At 38.2% G+C, this 27,346-nt stretch overlaps 2 protein-coding genes and 1 pseudogene across 2 annotated transcripts; 2 read left to right on the forward strand and 1 right to left on the reverse strand.

Moving 5' to 3' along the window:
* Window positions 1-392: 392 nt before the first annotated feature.
* Window positions 393-2,392, reverse strand: LOC107604705 (methylecgonone reductase-like). The gene is made up of 5 exons (XM_088490865.1): window positions 2,342-2,392; window positions 1,128-1,249; window positions 968-1,040; window positions 541-720; window positions 393-398 (listed from the first exon to the last, which is right to left on the reverse strand). Exons 1-5 carry the CDS (start codon window positions 2,390-2,392, stop codon window positions 393-395), a joined length of 432 nt encoding a protein of 143 aa, XP_088346991.1.
* A 122-nt stretch (window positions 2,393-2,514) lies between these two features.
* Window positions 2,515-3,914, forward strand: LOC107647126 (uncharacterized). The gene is made up of 2 exons (XM_016351247.1): window positions 2,515-2,554; window positions 3,028-3,914. Exons 1-2 carry the CDS (start codon window positions 2,515-2,517, stop codon window positions 3,912-3,914), a joined length of 927 nt encoding a protein of 308 aa, XP_016206733.1.
* Window positions 3,915-3,937: 23 nt separating this feature from the next.
* Window positions 3,938-19,551, forward strand: LOC148562362 (uncharacterized; annotated as a pseudogene).
* Window positions 19,552-27,346: the final 7,795 nt, after the last annotated feature.

The following is a 27,346-nucleotide window of genomic DNA, read 5'->3' on the forward strand; positions in this document are numbered from 1 at the left end:
TCTTAAATTGTTAATCAAAAACACTCATACACAAGACATTTGGATGCCATTAACACAATATCAGTGCATTGTGGAAACAAAGATAGTGGCTATATGTTGGAACAGTTCTACAATGCAATGCCCAATACCTTTTAGAAAACGGATGCCAATATCTATGACTTTACTAGAGAAAATCTCAAGACTTTTCAGGTTTGTAAGCTCTGCAGGTAAATTCAATGAAAAATCTGTGCTGTTACTCATCTCACTATGTATGCTTGTGCAGTGAATGTAATAATTAGAATATCAGTGACTTTGCCTCACATACAGAAGAATATGAAACCAACCTGATAGAGGTTTCATATCGACATCTATTATGCAATTACACTACTTCAGATTCAGAGATTCCAACTTGGTTAAACCTGAAAAGCATGGGCCATGTCCTTATAGAATAACACAAATTTTTATCCAGTCAAAGTTTTAACCTTAAAATCACAAAAATTATAAGAGAAAATATAGGGGGTAGTTAAAGACAAAGATTGGAGTTGAGTTAAGAAAGAGCACCTGAGGCACACTCTTGTGTCTAGAAGTGGCTATTTCATTAATGATTGGACTCTCCATAACTGAATTAGTACCCCATGATTTTGTGTAAGATCCTAATGGTGACCATGCAGCCAAATGGATTCCTTTCTGCTTGCAAAATTCTCTGAGTTTCCCTTGTTGCCATGATGAGCTCATTTCCACCTAAAGTCAAAATTGAATATAGCCACATCATTATTGTCAAAATAGAAAAAAAAAGAAATTATTCAATTTAAAATGGTGTGTTCTAATGTGTCTAAATTTTTAACTATTTGACACAAATAATCAAATATAAATGGTGGGCTCTACTCCTTTATCCCTCATCTTTTAAACAAATTAGACACAAATTTTATAGACACCATGTCCTTCTATGTCAAAAGGGAAGCAAATCATCCTTTCCTATTTCAAGAACTCCATCAACTTTAGGTTTCAACCTCACTGGCATATGAATCAAGTAGAGGTCTAAATAGTCCAACCCAAGTTTCCTAATCAATTTGAAGAGCAACTATACATCAGTGAGATTATATACAATATATGATATATTTTTTTTCTTTTTCAATTACTTTACATACTTGAGTGTGGTCTTGAGAGCTGGAAGGACAAGGTCATGGTGAGCATTGTTGCACCAAAGTTTGGAAGAGATGAAGGCTTCATGGCGGCTGTTTATGATTCCAAGCTCTAAGGCCTTATCAGGCTACAAGCAAGCAGAAGGCAACAGACGCCAGCTGATAGAGCTCATTTGTCTGCATAAACAGGATTATTACTCAACAGCTCAGAAAGACAAAAATGTACAACTGAACAATGGCAATAGCCAAACAAAGACCCGAACTTGCAAAATTTCCATTCAATTGAACCATCAGTGCCATTTTCAAAATATACATTCCCTCTACATATTGATAATTCATTATTGGTGCAATTTGTATCTATACAAACTAATTTAATATAAAATTGTGTGGCATAACTATACTAATTCTGAAATTTCAAGGACTGTGTAAATATAATAAATAGAAAAAACCGCATGTGCAACCTACATAGATATAGGAAAGGTATACCTGAGATTGAATAAAATATTCTTTTAGAAAAAATATGTAGGTTATCGATATAGGAAGAAACTAAGAAAATAGACCAGAATTGTACTAACCCTTCATGGCAGGAGCCTTGGTAACAGATCTTGACTTGTCATGGGCTTCTTGTAAGCAAGTTTTGAGCAAAATGATGAAAAAATTATAAGCAGTTTTTACTAGATAAAGTACAGAAACAAGCAAGCACAAGTGCACAATATTTTTAAATTCAATGAGGTTAAACATGTAAATTAGAAAACACATAAAATAGCCAATATAATCATCTCAGCAACATGTAAATTAGAAAACACAATATTTTATACTTTACTCACAGACATTATTCTATTGCTCATGTTTTAGACTTAAAGCCATATAATCATCTCAGCAACTGAAAAAAGAATGAACTAATTGAACAACAAAATCTACACAATCAGTATTTCAAACATGAAAATAAAAATCCAGAAAACTGAAAGTGATAAGTTCAGAAATTAACCGAATCTGAGGATAGATTCTCGATATTCTGGAACAGGAAATTCTATGAGTGGTAGTAGATCCAGAAGTGCGAGAAGGAAAACGACAGCAGCGCGCTGCAAATTTCGAGGAGAGGTGGTGAATCGGACGAGATGCAGAAAAGCTCGATGGAAAATGGCGAACAGGAGGAGAGGCTGGCGTCAGTGTAGCAGCGAATAGAAAGAGTGATAAATGTGTGGAAGAGATCAGGTTACCTGCACAGTTGAGACAAGATCGAAACGGAGCGATTTCTGCGATTTCTGCATATTAGGGTTCGATACGAAGCGACGTGAACAACACACGAAGAAGCGTCGGGAGGGGATGTGACGGAGCTTCAGTGTGACAGAAGTTCAGTGCGACGGCGGTGCAAGGTAGAGAGGCGCCGCTGATGGAGCATTTGGAAGAGAGGGGTGTGGAGGCGCGGATAGGTATTGTGTGAAATGAGGAGCCACGCTTAAAGCAAACCCCTTATTTCAACATTTTCGACGGAAAATTTTAAATTACAGACGGAAAATCCGTCTGTAATAATTTAATAAAATGCAACGTTTTGTCTATTTAATTACAGACAAATTTTTCGTCTGTAATCATTTTTCACGGAAAAAAATTAATTTTTCCGACGGAATTATCGACGGATTCTCTTTTCCGTTTGTAATTTATACTAATCCATTTTTTTTGTTTTCCGACAAAAAATCCCTCGGAAATTCCGTCTGTATTTTCGTGGGATAAAATCCATCGGAAATTTCCGTCTGTAATAACGAGATTTCTAGTAGTGTCAGAGGTAGAATTTAGTAATTGAAAGAAAGTAAACAATGGGCTGAATTGTGCATTTGTATGTCACGAGGGTTCTATTCCTAATTCTCCCCATAATTTATGTGTAAAATCTTGTAATGATTGGTTCAAGCTAAGAATATAGACAAAGTTCTTGATAGGCATAGTGATGAAACTATTGCAAATAACCGCTTAAGGTTGAAGATGTCTATTGATGCTATTCGATGGCTTATTTTTCAAGCATGTGCATTCATAGGCGATGACGAAAGTCCTGGATCTTTGAATAGGGAAAATTTTATTGAGTTAATTAAACTTTTAGCTTCTTGTAATCAGAATGTTAATAATGTTGTCCTTGAAAATGCTCTTGAAAATGTTCAATATATATCTCTCGTTGTTCAAAAAGATATATTGCATATCTTTGCTAGAAAAGTGTGTGCAATAATTCGAAAAGAAATTAGTGATTCTAAATTTTCTATAATTATTGATGAAGCAAGAGATGAGTCAAAGCGAGAACAAATGTCTGTGATTTTGAGATATGTAGACAAGCATGGTTGTGTTCGAGAAAGATTTTTTGATCTTATACAGGCTTCTGATACGTGTTCTTTGACATTGCAAACAGAAATTTCATCAGTTCTTTCTTGTCATAATCTTGATGTTCAAAATCTTAGGGAACAAGGGCATGATGGAGCTAGTAATATGCGTGGTGAAAGGAATGGATTGCAAGCTCTATTTTTGAAAGATTGCCATTTTGCTTATTACATTCATTGTCTTGCTCATCGATTACAATTAGCACTTGTTTCTGCAGCCAAAGAAATTTGCTATGTTCATCAATTCTTTTCAAAACTTACACTAATTGTGAATATTGTGACTGTTTCTCCTAAACGTCATGACCAGTTAAGGGTTGCTCAAGCAAATAATGTTGTAAACTTAATTGCCAATGATCAAATTGTGACACGTAGTAGACTTAATCAAATTGGTACTTTGCAAAGAGTTGGAGATACTAGATGGGGTCTCATTTGAATTTTGTACGTAGCTTGTTATGCATGTTTGATGCTACTTGTGAAGTTCTTGAAAAAAGCACCGAAAAAGGTAATTTCTCCACTCGTAGTGATGCTAGTGCTGCTTATGATGCTATCACATCCTTTGAATTTGTCTTTGTTTTGTATTTGATGAGAAATATTTTGGAAGTTAGTCATGATCTTTGTCAAGGTTTGCAACGAAAAAATCAAGACATATTGAATGCTTTAACTCTAGTTTTTACTACCAAGACTTTAATCCAAATAATGAGAGAATCAAGTTGGGAGACTTTCATAAAAGAAGTTATATTATTTTGTGAGAAACATGAAGTTGAAGTTCCTGATATGAATGCATTGCATATTCCTAGAAGAGGCCGAACTCACAAAATTGTTCACCAAATTTCAATGGAGCATCATTACCATGTTAATTTATTTCTGGTTGTAATCGATACACAATTGCAAGAGCTTAATGGAAGATTCAATGATAATATGGTGGAATTGCTTACTTTATGTTCAACTTTAAATCCCAAAGATAATTATAAGTTATTCAGTGTCAACAAAGTATGTAAATTAGAAGAATGGTTTTATACAGGTGACTTCAGTGACCAAGAGAAATTTCACATTAGAATGCAATTCAACATTATGAACTTGATATTCTTAATCATGTTGAATTAACTAACTTGTGCACAATTTCGGAGTTATGTCAAGGATTAACAAAGACAGAAAAATCTTTAACATATTCTTTAATTGATCGTTTGATTTGCTTGGTATTAACTCTCCCTGTTTCAACTGCTACAATTGAGAGATCTTTTTCACCTATGAATATTGTGAAGAATAGACTTAGAAACAAAATAGAAGATGAATTTTTTTATTAATTGTCTTTTGATTTACATTGAAAAAAAATTGCTAAAAAATTTGACACAGATTTTATTATCGATGAATTTTATGATATGAAAAATCGATGTATACTACTTCATTCGTAAAAAATACACATATTTTTTTGTACTTTAAATATATATTCTTTAGTCTCTATCAATATATTTTTGTAATATATCTTATAATATAATATATTTATATATTTTTTTAATATTATATATTATTGACATTCATAATAATATTTCTGGATTCGTCCTGATTATAATCTTGTAGCATCTATTTTGAATATGTAAAAGAACAGCTGTAGCAGTCTAAGCTTTAAATGTTGTAAATTCTTGTAGAATTTTATCTGGGAGCATGTGATCATACAAATTCTGATTCCTGATTGTAAAAAGAACAATCTACTTTTATGTGATAATTTTTTTTTAAGCTTTTTAGGTATCGAACTAAGAAGAACTTTTGTTATTATTTGAGATAATAATAATAAAATTAAAATCATGCATCATGAATCTTTACTTCTGTATACCATGTAAAAAAAAAAAAAAAAAAAAAAAAAAAAAAAAAAAAAAGAGAGGTTGAGAGAACTGATGGAAAACAAATAGCAAAATTTAAAAACATGTATCAATATCAAGTGATCTTATTATTATTTGTTACCTTGACAACAAAAGTAGTTGATATTTATACTATTCAGATACATAAACTTAATATCAAGATTGACTATAAGATTATGGCTGATTTTCTTGCTGACTAAGTAGATTATTTCTCCCAATTCTATTATAACAGAATTTGTTATATTTAACTTTATACTTCTCTCAACAAAAATATTTATTTAATTTTGTTTCTGTATTAAATTAATTGTATTTTTTTGAATTTTAATTATACTCAAGCATTTATTAAGTAGTAGTGTTTATAATTGTGAAAATAAAAATATACTATGATTAATAAAAAATATTTTATTTAATTTAGATATGTATATGTTAATAAAATTAAAAATTTTATATATCTACAAAAATTAATTATTATAATATATTTACATGTATTTATATTACTTATATATTTTAATATATATTTTTATTTGAATATATATTTTATATAATTAAATAATATAATAATTAATTTAGTGTGTGTATAACTTAACTATAAAAAAAATGATTTGAAAAAAAGAAAAACATACCTTGCAAATTGCAATTAGGATGTGAAATAATCAGATAACGCGTGAAAGGATAACGACGAAGGTTGACGGTCAACGGTTACTGACAGAACCGCCTCAAATACCACATTTGTCTTCTACTTTCAAGTTTCAACGTTCCCCCTGCTCCAGTGCTGCTGGTACTCATTACTGATGAGTAAGAAAAATCATTCCTTGTCCTGTTGTAAGAATGTCTTATTTTCAATTTTCATCTTGTTACAAATACGATTTTCCTTTTTATAATGTTAAGCTTAAATCAAACTCGCTTTTTTCTTCAAAAGGAATAATTAAGGGTAGTCTTAACAATATAACGATTAAAATTGTTTTTATAGAAAATGCAAATTAAATGATAACATTTTAAATTTATATATATTTGAATAAAAATGAAACTAATTTTATTTTTCAATATCCTTAATATATTCTTTAATTAACTCGTTATTCGTTAAATCAACTAATAGTTTTTTTTATCCACATTCATAGTTTTTGTTCTAAGGGTTATTTGAAACAATGATTTAGGCCTAAACGTGAGGATCAGACTTCTTCTAGAGCAGCATCTGACTTGTACTGGTACCAAGGTGCCACCGTCTGAGTTCCTCGTGAGGAGGTGAGAGGTGGTACCTACAAGAGACTCTGATACTTAAGTTAGCAAGGACTTTAAACAAGTATTTAGTCGATAGGAGCTTTTATATACCTAAGGGGTGTTAGTGTATTTATAGTAGAATAGATAACCATCTTTCGGAGTAGTTCCATTTTTGTTGGTTGGATAACCGTTCCCTTTATCTTGGGAGTTTGTTGAGATCTACCTTCTAGATGAGGTAGAGATAGTAGGAGAGATTTGGGGAGGTAGTTACTTATTTAGATACGTAAGGCTAGACCTCCTTGTCACATCCGACTTCTTAAGAGGTCGGACAGGTGGAAGAGGTCATCCTGGATGGGCCTTTATCCCTAATGGGCCTGGCTTTGCTTTGGGCCAAGGTATGAACAGTACCCCTGCTTGAGTCCGAACTTTCATGAGGTCAGGCTCAAGTATTTGTGGTTCCAGCTTCCTTTGTCGGGTACGCTGCCTTCATGAGGTCGGGTACTGGACGCGTTTCAAAATTTTAAAATGTTGCCAGTTTAATGACGTGGCGTACGTTACACGGTAGTTTCCTGGGGATCCGAGCGGGTTATTTAAAAGAGGGTGAGAAATGTCTTTTTTCCCCTTGTCTCTTACAAAAGCTTCACCTCTTCATTCTTCCTTCTTTTTCTGTTTCTGAAGACACTTTGCATTTTACCATTTCCTTCGATTGAAACTCTTTCACCCTTCTTTTTCTTCCTTTATTCTTGCATTCAAGATTTTCTTATCTTTGAGGTTTAGAAGGCTTCGTTGGTTCCTTTGAAGTGGAATGTTCGTGTTTCTGCTGTTTGCGTGCCCTTCTCCTTCCGCGTTTCATCAAGGTTGGTGTTTTTACCTACATTCCTTGTTTTTTTGTTTCGATTGCTTTGGGTAGTATTTGCATTTGTTTGAATGATACTTTGAATGGCGATTTGAAATGTTATTGGTAATGGAAACTTGCCTTTCTTTTAGAACTGTCACTGCTTGTTTGTTTTTGAAACTATTGGAACTGTCGCTGTTTGAGATTTGTTGCTACGGATTTATAATTGTATTCCCCCTAAATAGTGTTGTTTTTGCATGTTGAAAAATGATGCCATTTCTGTATATGGTAATTCAGTGCTAGTTGCTATGTTTATGAGGATTTGTAAGAACTGTGGTTAATTTGTTGGTGTTGTTAATGACGACCCGACTTCTTATGGCTGTTACTCGACTTTTCGACTTGTTGTGACGATTTTCCTTTGTGTTGTGTATTTGTAGGTATAGCATATATATCTCGATCTGTAATTCACAATATGTCGACCAAAATTCCATCTCACCTGACTTGGGTAGATATAACTATCCTTACTTCTGTCTCTGTAATTGATAGAGAGTTTGCCGAACAGTTTCGTAGACATCATAGGCTGTGTGTAAACTGGGAGGATGAGGGAAACTATGAAATTATTATTGTTGATCCCGAGAAGAGGGTGTGTTTTTTCCCCACTTGATAGGTCGGAACGCCCTTTCTTTTATGCATATGATTGCTTTTTCACTAAGCTAGATGTTCAAATCCCCTTTTCCGACTTTGAAATTAATGTCCTCTGGGCTTGCAACGTCACTGCTTCCCAACTACACCCTAATTCGTGGACTTTTCTAAAAATATACCAGATTTTTTGTCAGGAACAAGATATCCGACCTTCCCTTAAAGTCTTCTTTTACTTCTTTGTACTAACCAAACGCTTTGGTGCCAAAAAGATAAGTTGGCTATCCATTCTTGCTGTTCAAGGTAGGAACGTTTTCACTATCTTTGACATGTCTTTCCATGATTTTAAAAATTACTTTTTCAAAATCTGAGCCGTTGAGAATGCCCGACCTCTCTTCCTTGACGAGAACAAGGAACCCTGTTTTCCTTTGCACTGGGAAGAGAAACCTGTAATAGTTAAGTATAATGTAGATGATTTAGACGAATTTGAGGAGAGCGTAGTTGGCCTGCTTCATGAGTGTTGAGGCCGGGCTCCTTATTTGGACACCAAAAAATTTTTAGGGGATCCCAATCAACTCTAGTCCGAGCTAGACAACCTTCTTTCCTTATGCTTCTATATTTTGGTCGTACGGTTGTGTTGACGACTAATGTGTCTTTATTAGAGTGTTGCAGAAAGAATGGCTCCTAAGTCGGCTACATGAAATCACTTCGGGCCACCAGGAAAAATATTGTGGCTCGGGGAGTGACATTGGAATTTTTGCTAGTAAAGAATTTTATAAAAATAGTCGCGTTGTAGATATAGATTCTAAACCAACAGAAATCCCTTCGTGCGAAAATTTTGGTTGTCACAAGTACCAAACCCCTTAAATAAATTGATAACCAAAGTATTCAAAGCTCGGGTCGTCTTCTCAAGGAACTGTAGGAAAGTATGTTCTTATTATTGGTTATGGAGATTGTAAATTTGGGGTTTCAAGAATGAGGAACAAATATGACAAATAATTTAAATGTCAATTAAAATTAAATAAATAACTGTAAAATAAACTTTTGGCAAGGTATGAGAAATTGAAAGTCCAGACTTAATTATCCTTATCAAAAACAATGAAAGTTGAATCTTAATTTCACTTAGTTAACCTTTACTAAAGCAAAGGAAAGTCAAGGGACTAATTAGTTTGATCTTCAAATCCTATTTATTTCCTAAGAAAAGGTTGGGATCATTGAAGCTCAGTTCAATTAGCAAAGATAACAGTTATCAATTATGTTGAGATAAGATAACTCCTGAGTTATTGCTTTCTTAACCAAGACCAAAAGAGGAAAAGTAAATTTGCTGGAATAAAAATGCCTTCAGATGTAAAGCAACAATAACATAAATTAAAGAAAGCAATCAATAACTGAAATACCTCAAATAACATTAATAAGATAAATTATAATCTAACATGAAGAGTTTATAAACTAAATTGGGAAAATAAATAAAAATAAAGAACCTGGGATTGAGAGTTACTCCTAAAACTAAGAGAAGTCATAAATCCTAAGAGAGAGAGGAGAGAGCCTCTCTCAAGACTAACCTAAATCATGGAAAGCAACTAAATTGGCGAGCTCCCTTTGAATGGATGCATTCCCACACTTTATAACCTCTGGCCTATGCCTTCTGGACTTGGATTTAGGCCAAAAAGGGCTTCAGAAATCGCTGGGAGCGTTTTCTGCAATTTCTGGTGCGTGGCCTCTGTCACGTGTCCGCGTGGGTCACGCGGTCGCGTCATTCGGAGCTTTTCTTGTCACGCGGTCACGTCAGTCATGCGACCGCGTCATGTGTGTTTTGCTTAAGGCGCGCGGTCGCGTCAGTCATGCGGTCGCGTCGCTATTGATTCGCGCTTGGCATGCGTCCACGTCGCCCATGCGATCGCGTGGATACCAGTTTCTTTAGAAGCTCTGTTTTGTGCTTTCCTTCCATTTTTGTATGTTTCCTTTTCCATCCTTTAAGTCATTCCTGCCTTAGTAGATCTGAAACTACTCAACACACTAATCACGGCATCGAATGGAAATAAAGGTAGTTAAAATAATTAATTTTACAGCATAGAAAACATGTTTTTCATATACATCACATAATAAGGAAGGTAAAGTAAAACCATACAATTAATATGAATAAGTGGGCGAAAGATTGAATAAATCACTCAAATTAAGCACAAAATATATCATAAAATATGGGTTTATCAACCTCCCTACACTTAAACAATAGCATGTCCTCATGCTAAATCCAAGGTAAAAAGTAAGGTTAAAGTGGTGGAATGTCATGCAATGCAATCTAATCTAAATGCAACTACCTAGATGAATGATGCATCATGCAATTCCTTTTTTTATTCACTTGTATATAAAGCTTGCATGTAGTTAAATTAATTCACATTCTCAAGGAGTCATGTATATATATAGCCAAACCTTAGATAGTGATAAGGTGCCTTTACAATTGAGATGGGAGAGAGAAACATTTTAAAAACTTGCAAGACAATTAACAATTTAAACAGAGATAAATGTTAATGAGCTATTGAACCCTCACTGGATTTTGTGTTTACTCTCTGATCACTCAGTGTTTATTGGGTTAATCACTCTATTCTTCTTTTTATTCTTTCTTTCTATAACTTTGTTCTTCATCTAACCAATCAACAATTATAAAATATAGACATACCAAAAGTCATGAGGTCTTAAGTAAGGTTGTAATGGGGCCAAAGTAAAGGTAAGTGTATATGTATAAGGCTAAGTGAGCTAATAAGTGAATCCTTAATTATACTAAGATCTCACCTAACATACATACTTTCTAAATCAAAGCTTCTTTACCTATTTTTCATATATTCTCACTTTTGATGTTACATGCTCATATCTCAATATTTATTTTTATCCCATGTGCATTGCTTTATTTCATAATTGGGGAATTCTTTTTGTGTCCCCTTTATTCATAACATTTTTTTAATGCACATGGTAATTCAATTATAATTGATTTTACATGAGCATGCTTCCCAAAATTTTTTATTTGAGTTATTTTATTCTTTTCAACTTTTCTACCTTTTATTTTTTTATTATCCATGTTCCCAATAGGTTTTCCCACATTTAAACTATACATAATTTTCTATCTTAAGCTAACCAAGGATTCAACTTGGGATTTTATTTTATTTTTCTGCTTAAGGCTAGTAGTGTGGCTAATAGAATAAAAGGGGATTTAAAGGCTCAAGGGGGCTAACAAGGGTGATGTAAAAGGTAGGCTATTTTGGGATTAAGTGAGCTAAAATCAAATAATGGCCTCAATCACTCTCTTGGTATGTATCTACATTCTATAATCGGACATATAGATTAAAACAAAGTAAAGAACACCAGAATATAAAAGAAGGGCGGAACACACAAGAATAAAAATTATGGTTTGAATGTAACCATACAATTAAGCTCAAAACTCACAGGCTATGTGTTCTCTAGCTCAAAAATCATTTATCACTTATGTATGTCATGCAGGTTTAGTTAAAAATTTCCATTATTCTCAATGTAAAACTTATATTGAATGGCTTTAAAGTTCTAGTGTTTCTCCTTGATGAAGTGTTGTTAACTAACATGTAATGCTATATATACAAGGTGTAGGTTGTTTTGATTCTGTTAAAGTCTCTAGTTTACTTCCTTTTTCTTTTCAATCTATTCTGAGTTATCTTATGCTAAAAAGGGTAAACAATACTAATCAATCCACAATTTCTATAACTAATACGTTAGAATTGCAACTAAACTAAGTGGCTAAAATATGAACTAAAAATTCAAAATGCAGAAATAGAGTAAAAATACATGAAAGTAGCAATGTATAAGTACTCAGAAAATAAAAATAAAAATAAGGAGAAAAATACAGAAAAATATCCAAAATAAAAAAAAAGAGTCTGTAGTGGTTCACCAAAATAATACGCCAGAAATGGCGACCTCCCCACACTTAAAATGTAGCATCGTCCCCGATGCTCACTCAAGCAGGGTGTGAAGGAGTGTCATCACTGGAAGGGTGGGTAGCTGGGGTCTCTGTGGTGGTGATCTGAAGGTCTGACTGCTGTGGAGGAGGTGCTGACTGAAGGGGGATCTCAGGGTCTACAGCCTGAATCTGAGGCGGAGCCTCCTGATGGTGTGCTGCCTGCTGGGTGCCTGCCTGCTCTGCTTCCTGCTGTGGGTGGGTCTCTGCCTCGGGTGCATCCGCCTCCTCCTCAGATGCCTCAGATGGTGTGTTAGGCTCGGAGGGGATGTCGCCAGATCGTATCATCAACTTCAGGTGCTCATAGTGTTGCTTGTTAAGACGCTCCATCTGGTCAAGCCGTCGAAACAGGCGGTGCACTAGATGATAGATGGGCTCTGGGGCAGGTGGAGGTGTAGTGGTGGTGGCAGGTGTAGCTGTAGAAGAAGAGGGGCCGGCAGATGGTGTGGTAGTGTCACCAGGAGCAGTGAGGACTGGAGGTCTGTAGCCCAAGACCAGAAAGTTCCTGCTGTGCGGGATGATCTTCTTGCATTCTGCAGCAGGTGGCCTCTCATCAGCATCCTCCCAAGGCACGTCAACTCGACGGCCTAGCTGTGTGATCAAGTATGGAAAGGGAAGAGTGCCTCGGACTTGGACCCTGGCCATGTAGAACCGGATAAAGCGTGGCAGGTACAGGTCCTTACCCTCCATCACACACCATAGGAGGGTGACCATAGCGGCAGGTATATCGGTCTCGTGAGTACTCGGCATAATGAAGTTGCTAAGTATCTGATGCCACAGCCGAGCCTCATCATTCAAGTATGCCCGCTTGATTCCCTTGGGCATGGTGGTGTTCTGACCCATAATCCAAGGAACGGTCGGGTCAAGGGCTATCCGGGCCTTGACTGCATCCCAATCAAACTTCAGAAAGCGCATTTCTTCCTCAGCTTTCTGATAACCATCTGGCTGATCAGATTTAGGCAGAAGCTTCAAAACCTCTTCTATTGCCTCTTCAGTAACCAAAATCTGCTTTCCTCTGAGGTTCACTGCATCTAGGGAGGTCTTGAAGTAATTGTAGTAGAATTCTCTAACCCAAGATGCATTGACCTCAGTCAGGGGTCTCTCCAGGAAGAACTAGCCTCTTTGTTTGATCTGGTCAGAGGTGTATTGCTGGAGTTCTTATGGGATCTTCAAGGTCCTTTCCAGGTATAGGTTCCTGGAATTTGCGAATACCGGATACTTCAGCTCACAGTATCAGTTTGCAAACTTTACTGGGTCATTAGCAGGGAGCAGCTGGTCGGCCTTCTCCTGCGGGGTGAAATGTTTCTCCCGCCAGGAGGCATCATGCATGAGATCTATGATAGACATAGATGATATTCCTCTCTTACGTTTGCCAGTGGTAGCCTTTCCTTTTCCCTTTCTATGGGTATCTGATATCCTGAAAAATAGAAAATGAGGATATATATAAAAAAATAGGAAAACAAATAGGCAAATAGTCAAAAGAAACACAAAGTGGCAAAGGAGAATTAGAATGAGGTAAATGAGTTAAGGAAATGTGCATCAAGGATTGTATAGGAGTTAAAAGTTTGAAAGGAAAAATTCACAATCCAAAATGTAATTGAATTCATGTTAAATAGAAAAATTATCATTATGCCATGGTTAGAGGGTTAAAAGAAAGTGAAAAACCAGAAAAAAGAATTTAAAAGGTTAGTGTGGTCAGAACTGAAAAAGTGTTTAGAAAGTTAAAATTAGGAGGTTAGTGAAAAGTGGGTTAAAGTAAGTGGCATAATGAAAATATTCCAAGTAACAAGGATTCACAGGTAGGGACTATAAGTAACTCATAACCAAACAAGGAAAACAGGTTGATGCTGATTCAAATAGATATAGAGAAGGCAAAAATTGGAATCAAACATAAAAAATGCAATATATGAACCAGGAAATCAAAGAGAATAAGAATGCGTGCCTGGCATTCATGAATGGGTTTGGGTAAAGCAGAGGAAAGCATAATTCAAAATGCCAAAACCAAAACATGAATGAAAACATTTTACAAAAATTTGGGCAGCATTCCGGCTAAAATTGGATTGTCCTGGAAAATAAATAGCAATCAAATAGTTCATATGAATTAAGATTAAAGCTTGCAATTACATATAAGGAATATAATCATGAAAATGCAGTGTAAAGAGCAGCAAGAAATAAGAAATCACAGCATATGAACATGACAAACATCACAGCAACAGTAGAATTACAAAATAGAAATATGAACAGTGCAAGTAAACAGGCATAAATCCACTAACCACATCCTAGGCTACCTAACAACCTAAAATCCACTACAACATGCATATCTAACTAGCCTAAACATGAACATAAACAGAAAATAATGAAATAACGACTACGGGTAGAAGGGGGCGTTCGTCGGAACCTGGTAGGCCGAATAAGGAGAGTGGACAGAAAAGAGGCTGGGGGTGGTGGTGGCAGCGTCTGGTGCGACGGTTGGCGGTGGTGGCACGGCTGTTCGGGGCAGGGGGGAGGAGAGGGTTGGCTAATGGGGTAGGGGGGTAAGAGGGGAAGGGAGGGGGTAGGTGTGTGTGTGGCGGCTGGGGGTGGCGCGGCTGGGACGGGCGGCGGCGGTGGGTGGTGGTTGCGAAGGGGGCAGTGGCGGAGAGGGGGGGAAGAAGGAGAAAGAAGAAGAAAGAAGGGGGAGAAGGAAGGGGGTCGGTGGCGGCGGCGTGTGGGAGGTCGGCGGCATCTGGGGGTGGCGGTGATGGTGGCTGGAGGGCGGTGGTCAGATTGGAGGGGAAGAGAGGGAGGAGAGGGTTTCAGGGGAGGGGGCGCGACTGATAGGGTTCGCGTGGTTGGGGGTTATAAATTTGAATCCACGCGGCCGCGTGGGGCATGCGGTCGCGTGGCTGGAGCGAAATGGGGGGTGATGCGATTGCATAGGGCACGCGATCGCATGGAATGGCTAAAAGAGTGAATGACGCGATCACCTGGGGCATGCGATCACGTCGCTGGAATTTGTGCGAAACGCACGAATCCAGCGTCGTTTCCGCGCAACTCTCTGTCTCCTTTTGGGGTGTTGTGCAATCCATGCGACGCGATCGCGTCGCTCACGTGATCGCGTGGGATTGATTGTGTCCAAGTGACGCGATCGCATGAGGCATGCGATCGCGTGGGCATTTTGTGCAAAACGCACAATGGCCGCACGATTTCAGCCTAACTTTTTGGACGTTGGATTTTTACGTCGATCTCCAGATCACGCGGCCGCGTGGATGACGCGGTCGTGTGGGTAGTGTTTTTCGCAATATGACGCGATCGCATAAGCGATGCGGTCGCGTCGCGCACCCTTTTTCTTTTTCTTTTTTTTATGCAGTATGCAGAAAGCAATGATTAATATGAATGCGATGCAAAATTCCAGGTTCAATATTATAAAATAAAATAAAACATTTAGACAAACGAAATGAAATAGAAATTGAAAAATGAACGATCATACCATGGTGGGTTGTCTCCCACCTAGCACTTTTAGTTAAAGTCCTTAAGTTGGACATTGGAAGAGCTTCCTGTTATGGCGGTTTATGTTTAAATTCATCCAAAAATCTCCACCAATGCTTGGAATGCCAATAGCCTCCGGGGTCCCAAACTAGGCATGTAAAGCTCCTGAGCAGCTTCAAACAAATTTTTAGGCTCCCGGAATGACGAATGTCGGAATAGATTCCAGGATCCCAAACTTTGCTATTAAATCCGCCTCCGTCTTGTTCTATATTTTTCCATCCGGGCGGTTTATAAAGTAGATTATCACCATGGTGACCAAACGTTTTCCTAGATCCATTCAATTGAACATGATACCAATCCGTGCACTTCAAGTTGAAGTGTGGGATCTTATTGAACTTTGTGCACTAGCTCTGAGCACGAGCCATTTCCCTCTTACTCTTAAAGCCGCAGAGAGCTCTAAGCTGGCCATCTGTTTCAAGCAAACCATATTCAAGTGAAAAAGTAAAGTTAAAGGTTAAGGATTGTACCCACTTGAAGCTTGTATTGGGTGGTAATGGCCTTGGGGAAGGTGTTTCCGGTGGTTCTGTAAGTTCTACTCCCTTGTGCTCTTCTGTGAATTCCTCCACTTCTTTGCAAGATTCTTCAAATGCATCTGTGCCCTGGTCAAAGTCTTCTGTGTCTTCCTCATCACTCGAGTCATAGATTGGAAGTTGGGAGAAATCCACCTCTGCATCATCTTCGTATTCATTTGGGGAAGATTCTTCGATCTCAGAGAATTCACTTGCGGATGCAAGTTCATCACTAAGAGAACTTGACTTGTGACTATCATCATCAAGGAAATTTGTGTCCTGGGTTATTCCGTCTAGTTCTTCATAAACGACTTGCCTTGGAGATTGTGTACTGTCCTCCTTAGCATCAACTGTAACGTCCTTGACGGAGTTCTCCTCAGCTCTGAATTCCTATGGAGGTTCAGCATCTCCTAGATCTTCAACCAACTCTTCTTCTTGCGTAATGACAGCTTCTTCTACTTGTTCTAGTACGAATTCATTCTCTGTCTTGTTCACTTGAGTTTCTAGTATTTCCTTCATGCTACGCTCTTCGTTAGATTGTCCATATGGGGTTGTGGTTGGTCCTTGAATGTTCGAACGTCTAGAAGCTAATTGAATTACTGCTTGCTCCAGTTGTCGAATGATTGTTTGAAGCTTATTTACTGCTTCCTTGAGGCGAACCTCTGATTCTTGGGGTGATGGATTTGGACATGAAACATAGGAAAGTGGTGGTGCTTGGGAGTGATTGAATTGGTAATGGGGTAAATAGGGATCATGTGGTGGCGATTGGTTAAGAGAAGCTTGTGAGTGTGGTGGTTCGAGGTTATGTCGAGAGGATGGTCTATAGGCACGGGGTGGGGCTTGTTGGTAGTTACAAGGTTGTCCACCATATCTATCAGCTGGGTGTGAATTGTAGAATGGTCGTTGCCCATGATATCTTGGAGGGTGTTGTTGCCTAAAGGGTTGATTAGATCCTCTTGGCTCCATCCATCCTTGATTGGTCTAACCTTGATACATATTCCTACTGTAACTTCTATTTCCTCCAACAAAGTTAGAACCAAACACAAAGCGAGAAGGGTGAGAGTTCATAGTAGCAAATAAAATTAAAAAGAAAAAATAGAAATAAGTAAACAAGTAAAATAAAAATATTTACAATAACCAATAATAAGGCACACGTTAGCAGTTCCCCGGCAACGGCGCCAATTTTTTGACGTTGGGATTTTTGCTAGTAAAGAATTTTATAAAAATAGTCGCGTTGTAGATATAGATTCTAAACCAACAGAAATCCCTTCGTACAAAAATTTTGGTTGTCACAAGTACCAAACCCCTTAAATAAATTGATAACCGAAGTATTCAAACCTCGGGTCATCTTCTCAAGGTACTGCAGGGAAGTATATTCTTTTTATTGGTTATGGAGATTGTAAATTTGAGGTTTAAAGAATGAGGAACAAATATGACAAATAATTTAAATGGTAATTAAAATTAAATAAATAACTGTAAAATAAACTTTTGGCAAGGTATGAGAAATTGGAAGTCCAGACTTAGTTATCCTTATAAAAAACAACGAAAGTTGAATCTTAATTCCACTTAGTTAACCTTTACTAAAGCAAAGGAAAGTCAAGGGACTAATTAGTTTGATCTTCGAATCCTATTTATTTCCTAAAAAGAGGTTGGGATCATTGAAGCTCAGTACAATTAGCAAAGATAACAGTTATCAATTATGTTGAGATAAGATAACTCCTGAGTTACTGCTTTCTTAACCAAGACCAAAAGAGGAAAAGTAAATTTGCTGGAATAAAAATGCCTTCAGATGTAAAGCAACAATAACATAAATTAAAGAAATCAATCAATAACTGAAATACCCCAAATAACATTAATAAGATAAATTATAATCTAACATGAAGAGTTCATAAACTAAATTGGGAAAATAAATAAAAATAAAGAACTTGGGATTGAGAGTTACTCCTAAAACTAACAGAAGTCCTAAATCCTAAGAGAGAAAGGAGAGAGCCTCTCTCAAGACTAACCTAAATCATGGAAAGCAACTAAATTGGCGAGCTCCCTTTGAATGGATGCATTCCCACACTTTATAACCTCTGGCCTATGCCTTCTGGACTTGGATTTGGGCCAAAAAGGGCTTCAGAAATCGCTGGGAGCGTTTTCTGTAATTTCTGGTGCGTGGCCTCTGTCACGCGTCCGCGTGGGTCACGCGGTCGCGTCATTCGGAGCTTTTCTTGTCACGAGATCGCGTCAGTCATGCGACCGCGTCATGTGTGTTTTGCTTAAGGCGCGCGGTCGCGTCAGTCATGCGGCCGCGTCACTGTTGATTCGCGCTTGGCATGCATCCGCATCGCCCATGCGATCGCGTGGATACCAGTTTCTTTAGAAGCTCCGTTTTGTGCTTTCCTTCCATTTTTGTATGTTTTCTTTTCCATCCTTTAAGTCATTCCTGCCTTAGTAGATCTGAAACTAGTCAACACACTAATCACGGCATCGAATGGAAATAAAGGTAGTTAAAATAATTAATTTTAAAGCATAGAAAACATGTTTTTCACATACATCACATAATAAGGAAGGTAAAGTAAAACCATGCAATTAATATGAATAAGTGGGTGAAGGATTGAATAAATCACTCAAATTAAGCACCAAATATATCATAAAATATGGGTTTATCAGGGAGTACAATTAAAGAAAGTTAGTGGAACTGCTGCCTTGTCCTCACCCTCAAAGTCAGACTCATGAGTGTCAGCCTCTCAAAAGGTTATACCTGTCCAGCGTCTCGACCAATTCCTCCTCTTTCCACCTCGGACAGTGTAGTGGTCTGTCCTCTACCTTCTTCCTTTGAACCGAATCCTAAAAGTCAGAAGACTGTTGAATTGGAGGGTATATACGACCAGGGCTTTGAGGGCTTGCTTGGAGTGAAAAGCATATTCTTCTTTATAGCCACATTAGTATGGATGATGTGTCCATCAAAAACCATCTTCAGCTCTTAGCCCGAGGTGGAATTCGGACGGCAGGCGTATGTGTAGCCTTGGCTAGAGAGTTAGAGAAGACTTCCCTTAGTGCCACCCACAGTTCGTTAGTAGCTTCACAGGCCAAGGTGGTTTCTCTAAAGGAGACAAAAAGGGAGCTTGATGAGGAGAGGGATGCATTGCTATCCGCTTGAGTAAATCTCGGGCCAAGGAAAAATAAGCAGAGGCGGCCTTGGCTATGCCAGAGGGTTTGAGAAAGAAAGCCGAGGAAAGCTACACTTGCGACTTTGGGGAGAGGTTCGACCTTGTGGATGAGCTAACTAAGGCCCGAGATAAATATGCAGAACTTGAAGAATTTGTGGCTAAGGGGATGGACGAAATGTTTGCAAATCTAAAAGTCCAGTTTCGTGTCATTGCTCCTGAAGTGGACCTTTCCCTGATCACCAGAACAACATTGTGGTAACCGGGAATATCGTCCCTGCTCCCGAGGAAGATGAGGAGGTTCCTTTGCCCGACCCAAAATCCCTAGGTTCCTCCTGGGAACAAGGTCAATAGTGACGAGCTCCCTTCTTCTCCAACTGGTCTGATTCCTGCCATGCCAGTTTTTTAGTATGACCCGACTCCTTCCGTCCGAGTCGAGGATGTTGTCGCAAGAGAGCAGATCGCTCCTTTTTAGTTTCCCTCGATTTTGGTAGTTTGAATGACCCGATATTTGGGTCTTGGATGAACATCTTTTGTAATAACTCATAGTTGTCTGAACAATTTTATTCTATTTTAGTTATGATTAAACAACTTTAAAATTTCATTAAAGAACCTTTCTTCATTTTAATAATGATTTTAGATATTTGTTTTTTGTTGAATTAGTAGTGCGGAATTTCTAACCACAGACTAACCGGCAAGTGCACCGGGTCGTACCAAGTAATACCTCAGGTGAGTGAGGATCGATCCCATGAGGATTGATGGACTAGGCAACAATGGTTGATTAATTTACTTAGTTAGACAAGCAGAAAATGGTGTTTAAGAGTTCAAAAGCATTAAACAGTAAATTCAGTAAATTAGAAAGCAAGCAGTAAACGAGTTATGAATAATATATGGAGAAACAGTTAAGGCTTCAGAGTTATCTATTTTCCGGATTGACATTTTTTACTAACTATTTTAATCATGCAAGATTCAATTCATGGCAAACTATATATGACTAAGCCCTAATTCCTTAGACCTTCTTAGTCTACTCTAACTTTCATCAACCGCCAATTCCTTGCTCACTTAATTCCAATTAGAGGGTGAAGTTCAATTCTAGTTTATATGCCACAGAAATCCTAATTACCCAAATATAAGAGGATTATATGTCACGTATCCCGTTAAGTCCAGATAATTAGAAATTTAGGAGAATATGTTTTCAAGCTGTTATTCAAGTAAAGAGCTTTTCCAAGTTATACAAGAACTCAATTAGAAAGAGGGTCATACTTCCGTTCCACCCAAATTCATAAGATAAAGAACGAAAACAATTCTTGAATTATAAATCAATACATGAATTAAAATAGAAAAATAATAGTATCAATCCATACAATAGACAAAGCTCCTAACCTTAACAATGGAGGTTTAGTTGCTCATGGTTCAGAGAGAAAATAAGGATTCTCAAAAACTGTAAATTGCGGAATGAGGTAGAAGAGAAGAGAGAGAAGCCCGAAGGGCTGATTCTTTTCCCTTTTATATCTAATCCTAATTAATGTAAATTATATTTTCTAAAACTAAAATAATATCTTTTCCTATTTATAAATAAAATAAACTTAATTCAAAATTAAAATAAATCTTTGAATGGCTTCAGTTTGGACGCTAGGATCACTTGTGTATTAAGGTCCATGCTGAACTTGAAAATTCTCAAGTTCAGCGTGGATGAGGCTGTGTCTCTTTGAGTGAGTTCCTTGAGTCCATGCTGAACTTGGAAATTCTCAAGTTCAGCGTGGATAATGTGTGATTCTTCCTTTGTACGTGGACTCTGAACTTGAAAAAGCTCAAGTTCAACGTGGAGGAGGCCGAGAATTCTGAAGAAGAAGTGTGCACTATTATACATCATTGGAAAGCTCCGGAAGTTAGCTTTCTAATGCCGCTAGAATCACATCAATTGGACCTATATAGCTCAAGTTATTTCTGTTTGAGTGCAAGGAGGTTGGGGTTGACAGCATCACTCGCTTTCTTCCTTTTCTGCTATAAAACTCCGTCAAATCCATCCAAATGCTACATGAAATAAATGGAAATGAACACAACTCAAAGTAGCATCTATAGTGGCTAAAATATATTTAAATCTTGATTAAATTCAACAATTTGAATGCAAATTCACTAGGAAAAGATAGAGAAGATGCTCACGCATCACAACACCAAACTTGAATTGTTGCTTGTCCTCAAGCAACCAAAATAAGTACATGATTAAGATGTGAATTTGCATGGGAAGTGAGAGTTTATTCATGCTCAAGCCTACTCTTAAAAATGGGGTTTATTCATTGTAGCTCTGAATAGTTTTGGCATCTCACTCTCCTTTGAATCAGAGGAATGTCAGTGTCATTCGGAATTGGAAATCCGGATCATATTATGAATTCTCTGATCTTTATACTCCAGTTTAATCCTTGAACACAGCAGAATTTACTTTAATTCTCTTTTCTTTGGTGCTTTGCACCTTGAGCCTAGCCGTGACTTTAAATGTTTTGTCTCAAGCTTTACTTGACACAGAAACACCACAAGCACTTGACTGGGGAACTCTTTCTAAATTCTGATTTTTCTCTCCTTTTTTTCTTTTCAGTTACTCCCAGACAGTGGTACTCAAAGCCTTTGGCATACTCCGTTAATTGCATTTGATCTCGACTCTAAATGTTTTGTCTCAAGGATTACTTGACACAAGAACACCACAAGCATATGACGAGGGAAACAACTCTTTGAGCTTTTAAACATGTCTGACCTCCCTAGTCATTGATGCTCAGAGTCTTGGACCTTGCTTTTATGCTTATCTTTCTGTCTCTTTTGCTTCAAGGATTAAATTTTTGTTTATTTCAGAGAAGTCATAATAATTCTCTAAATCCCTGTTCCTCATACATCAACATCCCTTGATTCAAATTCAAATATGCTCTGTTCATGTCATTCATTCAGAATTACAAATAACACCACCACATTTAAGTAAATATGATAAATCTTAGATATAAACTCACTCTTTTCATGCATTACATCACTTCTTTCTTTTCTTTTGATTTTCAAGCTCAGTGAGCAATACATGAGACACTCTTTTTATTTTTAGCATAAAAATGAGAATAAAATAATGAAATAGGTAATAAGTTAACTAGACCTACAAATTGAAATAACCACTGATCATGCAATAACAAAATAAACAGAAAACAAGAACCTAATCATAAAAATAACAGTAAAATGATAATGAGGATAAAAAGGAACTGAGCCACCTCAATCTCCTTGATGTGGATCTCTCTCCTTGGGCTGAGCTCCGTAGGGTCCTCTCAGACGGCTGTAATCGTGCCTCAGCTGTTGAATCTCCTGCCACTGAGAGCGCTGATCTGCTCTAATCTCATCAAGGGATGTACAGAGATGCTCCCATCGGCTATTCTGTATGGCTCTCATCTCATCAACAGATGCCATGTACTACTGCCAGCGGTTGTCATTGGCGACCCTCATCTGCTCCATGGAGGATGCAAGCTGCTGCCAATACTCCTGTGGTGGCTGATCTTGTCCCTGAGGCAGCTCTTCTTTATCTCCTTCCTCAGCCTGTTCTATGGGGTGCCTTCGATGTTCCCTTGTCTGTTCCAGCTGTTTCTTTATGATTTGCTTCTCGGTTGGGATAGGGAAGTCATTCTCTATCTTCACTCTAGCCGCATTACAGAGGCGAAAGATGAGATGTGGGAAGCTCAATATAGCATTGTCCTTGGTGTTGGTGACGATGTGGTAGAATTGATCAGCAATAACATTTGCCACCTCCACTGGCTTTCCCAACAAAATACAGTGGATCATGACTGCTCGGTCTGAGTACACTCGGACTGGTTGCTCATGGGCATGATGGACCGGCGAATGAAATGGTGCCATCCTCTAGCTAAAGGCGCCAAATCACCTACTCTGGTATGGCCGAATTTTCCTTCTGACTGGTTTTTCCATTGCGCACCCGAAAAGCAAATGTCGGTGATTACTTGTCCCAGCCGCTGATCTCTGTACATCCTCTCACTGTAGGAATGAAATGATTGTTCGGTCTCTGGTATCTGGAGGGTCTGTCTGATGGTCTATGGGCTGAAGTCAATGGTTTTTCCCCTTACAAAAGTTTTGTGGTTCCTTTCATTTATGCCAAACACATTCTTGTAGGTGATCCACATGTTCCCATAGAATTCTTGAACCATCAACTGTCCCGCCTGTGTGTGTGGATTGCACAGAACTTCCCATCCTCTTCTCTGAATCTCATGTGTAATTTCCGGAAGTTCATTCGGTTGGAGCTTAAACTGCACTTCTGGTAAAACCGGTCTCTTGCTAGTGATATCAAAAAAATGTTCTTCATGTAATTTAGATTTGAAGCACCTTGAGTCATAAGAACTGGTTGCCGGTTCCTTCCCCTTTCTCTTTTTGGACGGTTGGATGGTCTTAGGTGCCATAAAGATAAATCAAATAAAACAGCGGAGCGGCAACACCAAACTTAAAACTATTGCTCGTTCTCGAGCAAACTAAAGAAATACAGAGGGGAAGAAGAAAGAGATAAGAAATTTAAATAACAGAAAATAAAATATAATGATAAAAATATATTTTTTTCCTTTTTTTTCTTTTTTTTTGAACGAAAAAGAAGAAGCTACACAGAACAGAAAAAATAAAATAAAGAAAAAGGGGAATAGAGAAGGGACACGGGACAGAGGGGGCTTTATATAGTAGTGGAGGGTTGGGGGTAGTTGAAGAAAGAATGGGTAGGGCTAGGGACGGTTGTGGTTGAAGAAAGAAAAGAGGGGTGTACATGATTTGCGGTGTGTGTTGAAGGTGCTTTGTGTTGGGATGAGGGAGGTTGTGACGGGCTGAAGCCTTGGGAGAGTGAGTAAAGTGGGGGTTGAAGGTTTGCTGTGTATGGAATGAGGCGTGAAGCTGGGATTAAATAGGAGGGGTTAGGGGAGAGGGAGTCACGGGTGGATGGATTTGGAGGGGGAGAGGCTGGTCTTTGGTGCATTGGGAAGGGAGGAGGTTATCGTCAAAGGGGTAGGGGAATATATGGGGAAGGGAAACGCTTGTTAAAGGCAGGATGGGAAAGGGGCTGTGGTTGCAGAGTATAGGGGATCACAAGAAAGAGAGGGAATCAGGGAGTGTTGGTAATTGATCTGATGGATTTTGTGGGATTTGAGGTTGATTTGGCGAGGATTTGGGGGCAAGGAGTGAGCTGGCGCTGAACTTGAGGGAAAAGGAGTTCAGCGTCGCATATAGTATATGTGTGAAGCAACTCCCACGCTGAACTTGTGTGAAGGCTCCTGAATGCATGCTTCCCCCCACGTTGAACTTGGTATAGCCCAAGTTCAGCGTGGATTCACACCCTTTTTTTTTTGAAATTTTTTTTTTGAAAAAAAAAATTTATTTTGTTTTATATATATATTCCCACGCTGAACTTGGAGAAGGCCAAGTTCAACGTGGGAATGGCAGTGGCAATTCTCTCTTCGTACGCATGCATCCACGCTAAACTTGGAAAATTCCAAGTTCAACGTGGAGTCTGGCCCTGATTCACGTTAATTGCGTCATTCTCCACGCTGAACTTGGAATTTTCCAAGTTCAGCATGGAATTGGCAGAGACACCCTTCCAAATTACACGCACATGCCACGCTGACTTGGGAAATCCCAAGTTCAGCGTGGAGTTGGCAGACTCAACCTTCTCCAGGGTGTTTCAAAATTTTTCTAAGTGTCTGGTTCCTGTTTTAAAACTTCTGCATGATAAAAACACAAGTAAAACAAAGGAAAACAGTAAAAAATCAATAAAAATCAAACAAATAATATAATCAACTCAATGGAAAAATGACTAAGGATACGAAATCATCGGGTTACCTCCCGACAAGCGCTTCTTTAACGTCACTAGCTTGATGGTCAGTTCTGCTAATTTAGCAGATGAGCGGACCTCTGGCGATCGATCGCGCCTCCAAGATAGTGCTTCAACCTCTGGCCATTCACTGTAAATTTTCTGTCAGAATTCTCTTCCTGTATTTCCACATGACCATATGGCGAGGCTCTGGTAACCACAAACGGTCCTGACCACCTAGATTTCAACTTCCCGGGAAAGAGTTTTAGCCTTGAATTATACAGAAGTACTCTCTGTCCTGGCTCAAAGACTCTGATGGCAATCTTCTTGTCATGCAAGAGCTTGGTTCTCTCCTTATAGAGCTTGGCATTCTCATAGGCTGAATATCTGAATTCATCAAGCTCATTCAACTGAAGCATTCGCTTAATTCCTGTAGATTCTGAATCAAGATTCAGATACCTGATTGCCCAGTAAGCTTTATGCTCCAGCTCAACTGGCAAGTGACAAGCTTTGCCATAGACCAACTGATAAGGGGACATGCCAATAGGGGTCTTGTAAGCTGTCTGGTATGCCCAGAGAGCATCATCAAGCCTCCTAGACCAGTCCTTTCTTGAAACACTGACGGTCTTTTCTAGAATCCGCTTGAGTTTCCTGTTGGAAACTTCAACCTGTCCACTTGTTTGAGGGTGATAGGGGGTTGCCACTTTATGATGGACTCCATATCTCTGCAGAAGTGAGTCCAGCTGTCTATTACAGAAGTGACTTCCACCATCACTAATGAGTGTCCTTGGGATACCAAATCGGTTAAAAATATATCTCTAAAGAAAGCTCATCACCACCTTGGCATCATTGGTGGGTAGAGCTACGGCTTCCACCCACTTGGACACATAATCAACTGCCACTAGAATATAGTTGTTTGCATGTGAGGGTGGAAAAGGTCCCATGAAATCAATACCCTATACATCAAACAACTCAACCTCAAGAATCCCCTGCTGTGGCATCTCATGGTTGGCAGAGAGGTTCGTGGCTTTTTCACATCTGTCACAGTGCTTCACAAATTCTCTTGAGTCTTTGAAGAGAGTCAGCCAGTAAAACCCGCTCTGAAGGACCTTTGTAGCTGTTCTTTCACCACCAAAGTGTCCTCCATAATCAGAACCATGACAGTGCCAAAGAATCTGCTGTTTTTCCTCATCCGGGACACATCTCCGGATTATACCATCTGAACACCTTTTAAAAAGGTACGGTTCCTCCCAAATGTAGTATTTTGTATCAGTCAATAGCTTCTTTACTTGTTGCCTACTATACTCCTTTGGAATAAAATTCATGGCCTTGTAATTTGCAATGTCTGCAAACCATGGGTCCTGCTGAATGAGGAATAATTGTTCATCCGGAAATGTCTCAGTCACAGCTGTGGGTGGTTGTACTCCTTTTTCAGGCTCTATTCTGGAAAGGTGGTCGGCTACTTGATTTTCTGACCTTTTCCTGTCCTTTATTTCAATGTCAAACTTCTGAAGGAGCAACACCCATCTGATTAATCTTGATTAAGAGTCCTGTTTGGTTAGAAGGTACTTCAAAGCAGCATGATCAGTATAAACAATAACCTTAGAACCAATTAGATAGGCCCTAAACTTATCAATAGCATCCACAATAGCTAATAGTTCTTTCTCTGTAGTTGTGTAATTCTTTTGAGCATTATTTAACACACGGCTAGCATAGTAAATGACATGTACAAGCTTGCCATGCCTCTGTCCTAAAACAGCTCCTATAGCAAAATCACTAGCATCACACACCAATTCAAATGGTAAATCCCAGTCAGGGGGAGCTATAATGGGAGCAGAAGTAAGGTTTGCTTTCAAAGTTTTAAAAGCATGCAGGCATTCAGCATCAAACACAAAAAGAACATCAACAACCAACAGGTTGCTTAGTGGCTTAGCAATTTTTGAAAAATCCTTTATAAATATTTTATAAAATCCTACATGACCCAAGAAACTCCTGACTGCCTTAACATTGGTTGGTGGTGATAATTTTTCAATTACCTCCACCTTTGCTCTATCAACCTCAATCCCCTTACTTGAAATTCGGTGTCCAAGAACAATACCTTCTGTAACCATAAAATGACATTTTTCCTAATTTAAAACAAGGATTGATTCTTGACACCGTTTCAAGACCAGAGATAAATGCTTAAGGCATGATTCAAAAGAATTACCAAAGACAGAGAAGTCATCCATAAACACCTCAATAAACTTTTCAACCATATCAGAAAAAATTGAAAGCATACACCTTTGAAAAGTTGCTGGAGCATTGTAAAGTCCAAATGGCATTCTTCTGTAA

Source organism: Arachis ipaensis, chromosome B6 (genome assembly GCF_059453495.1).
Source record: "Arachis ipaensis isolate K30076 ecotype BB chromosome B6, ASM5945349v1, whole genome shotgun sequence".
In the NCBI taxonomy this organism is placed as follows: domain Eukaryota; kingdom Viridiplantae; phylum Streptophyta; class Magnoliopsida; order Fabales; family Fabaceae; genus Arachis; species Arachis ipaensis.

Bases quoted from the DNA above. Each gene is read 5' to 3' on its own strand.
- LOC107604705 (XM_088490865.1), bottom strand. From the start codon at position 2,392: ATGCAGAAATCGCAGAAATCGCTCCGTTTCGATCTTGTCTCAACTGTG. The intron at 1,250-2,341 runs GTAACCTGATCT...GCTTGCTTGTAG, and splicing joins ATCTTGTCTCAACTGTGCAG to CCTGATAAGGCCTTAGAGCT. The intron at 1,041-1,127 runs GTATGTAAAGTA...CAAATTGATTAG, and splicing joins GCTCTCAAGACCACACTCAA to GAAACTTGGGTTGGACTATT.
- LOC107647126 (XM_016351247.1), top strand. From the start codon at position 2,515: ATGGAGCATTTGGAAGAGAGGGGTGTGGAGGCGCGGATAG. The intron at 2,555-3,027 runs GTATTGTGTGAA...GATTGGTTCAAG, and splicing joins GGGTGTGGAGGCGCGGATAG to CTAAGAATATAGACAAAGTT.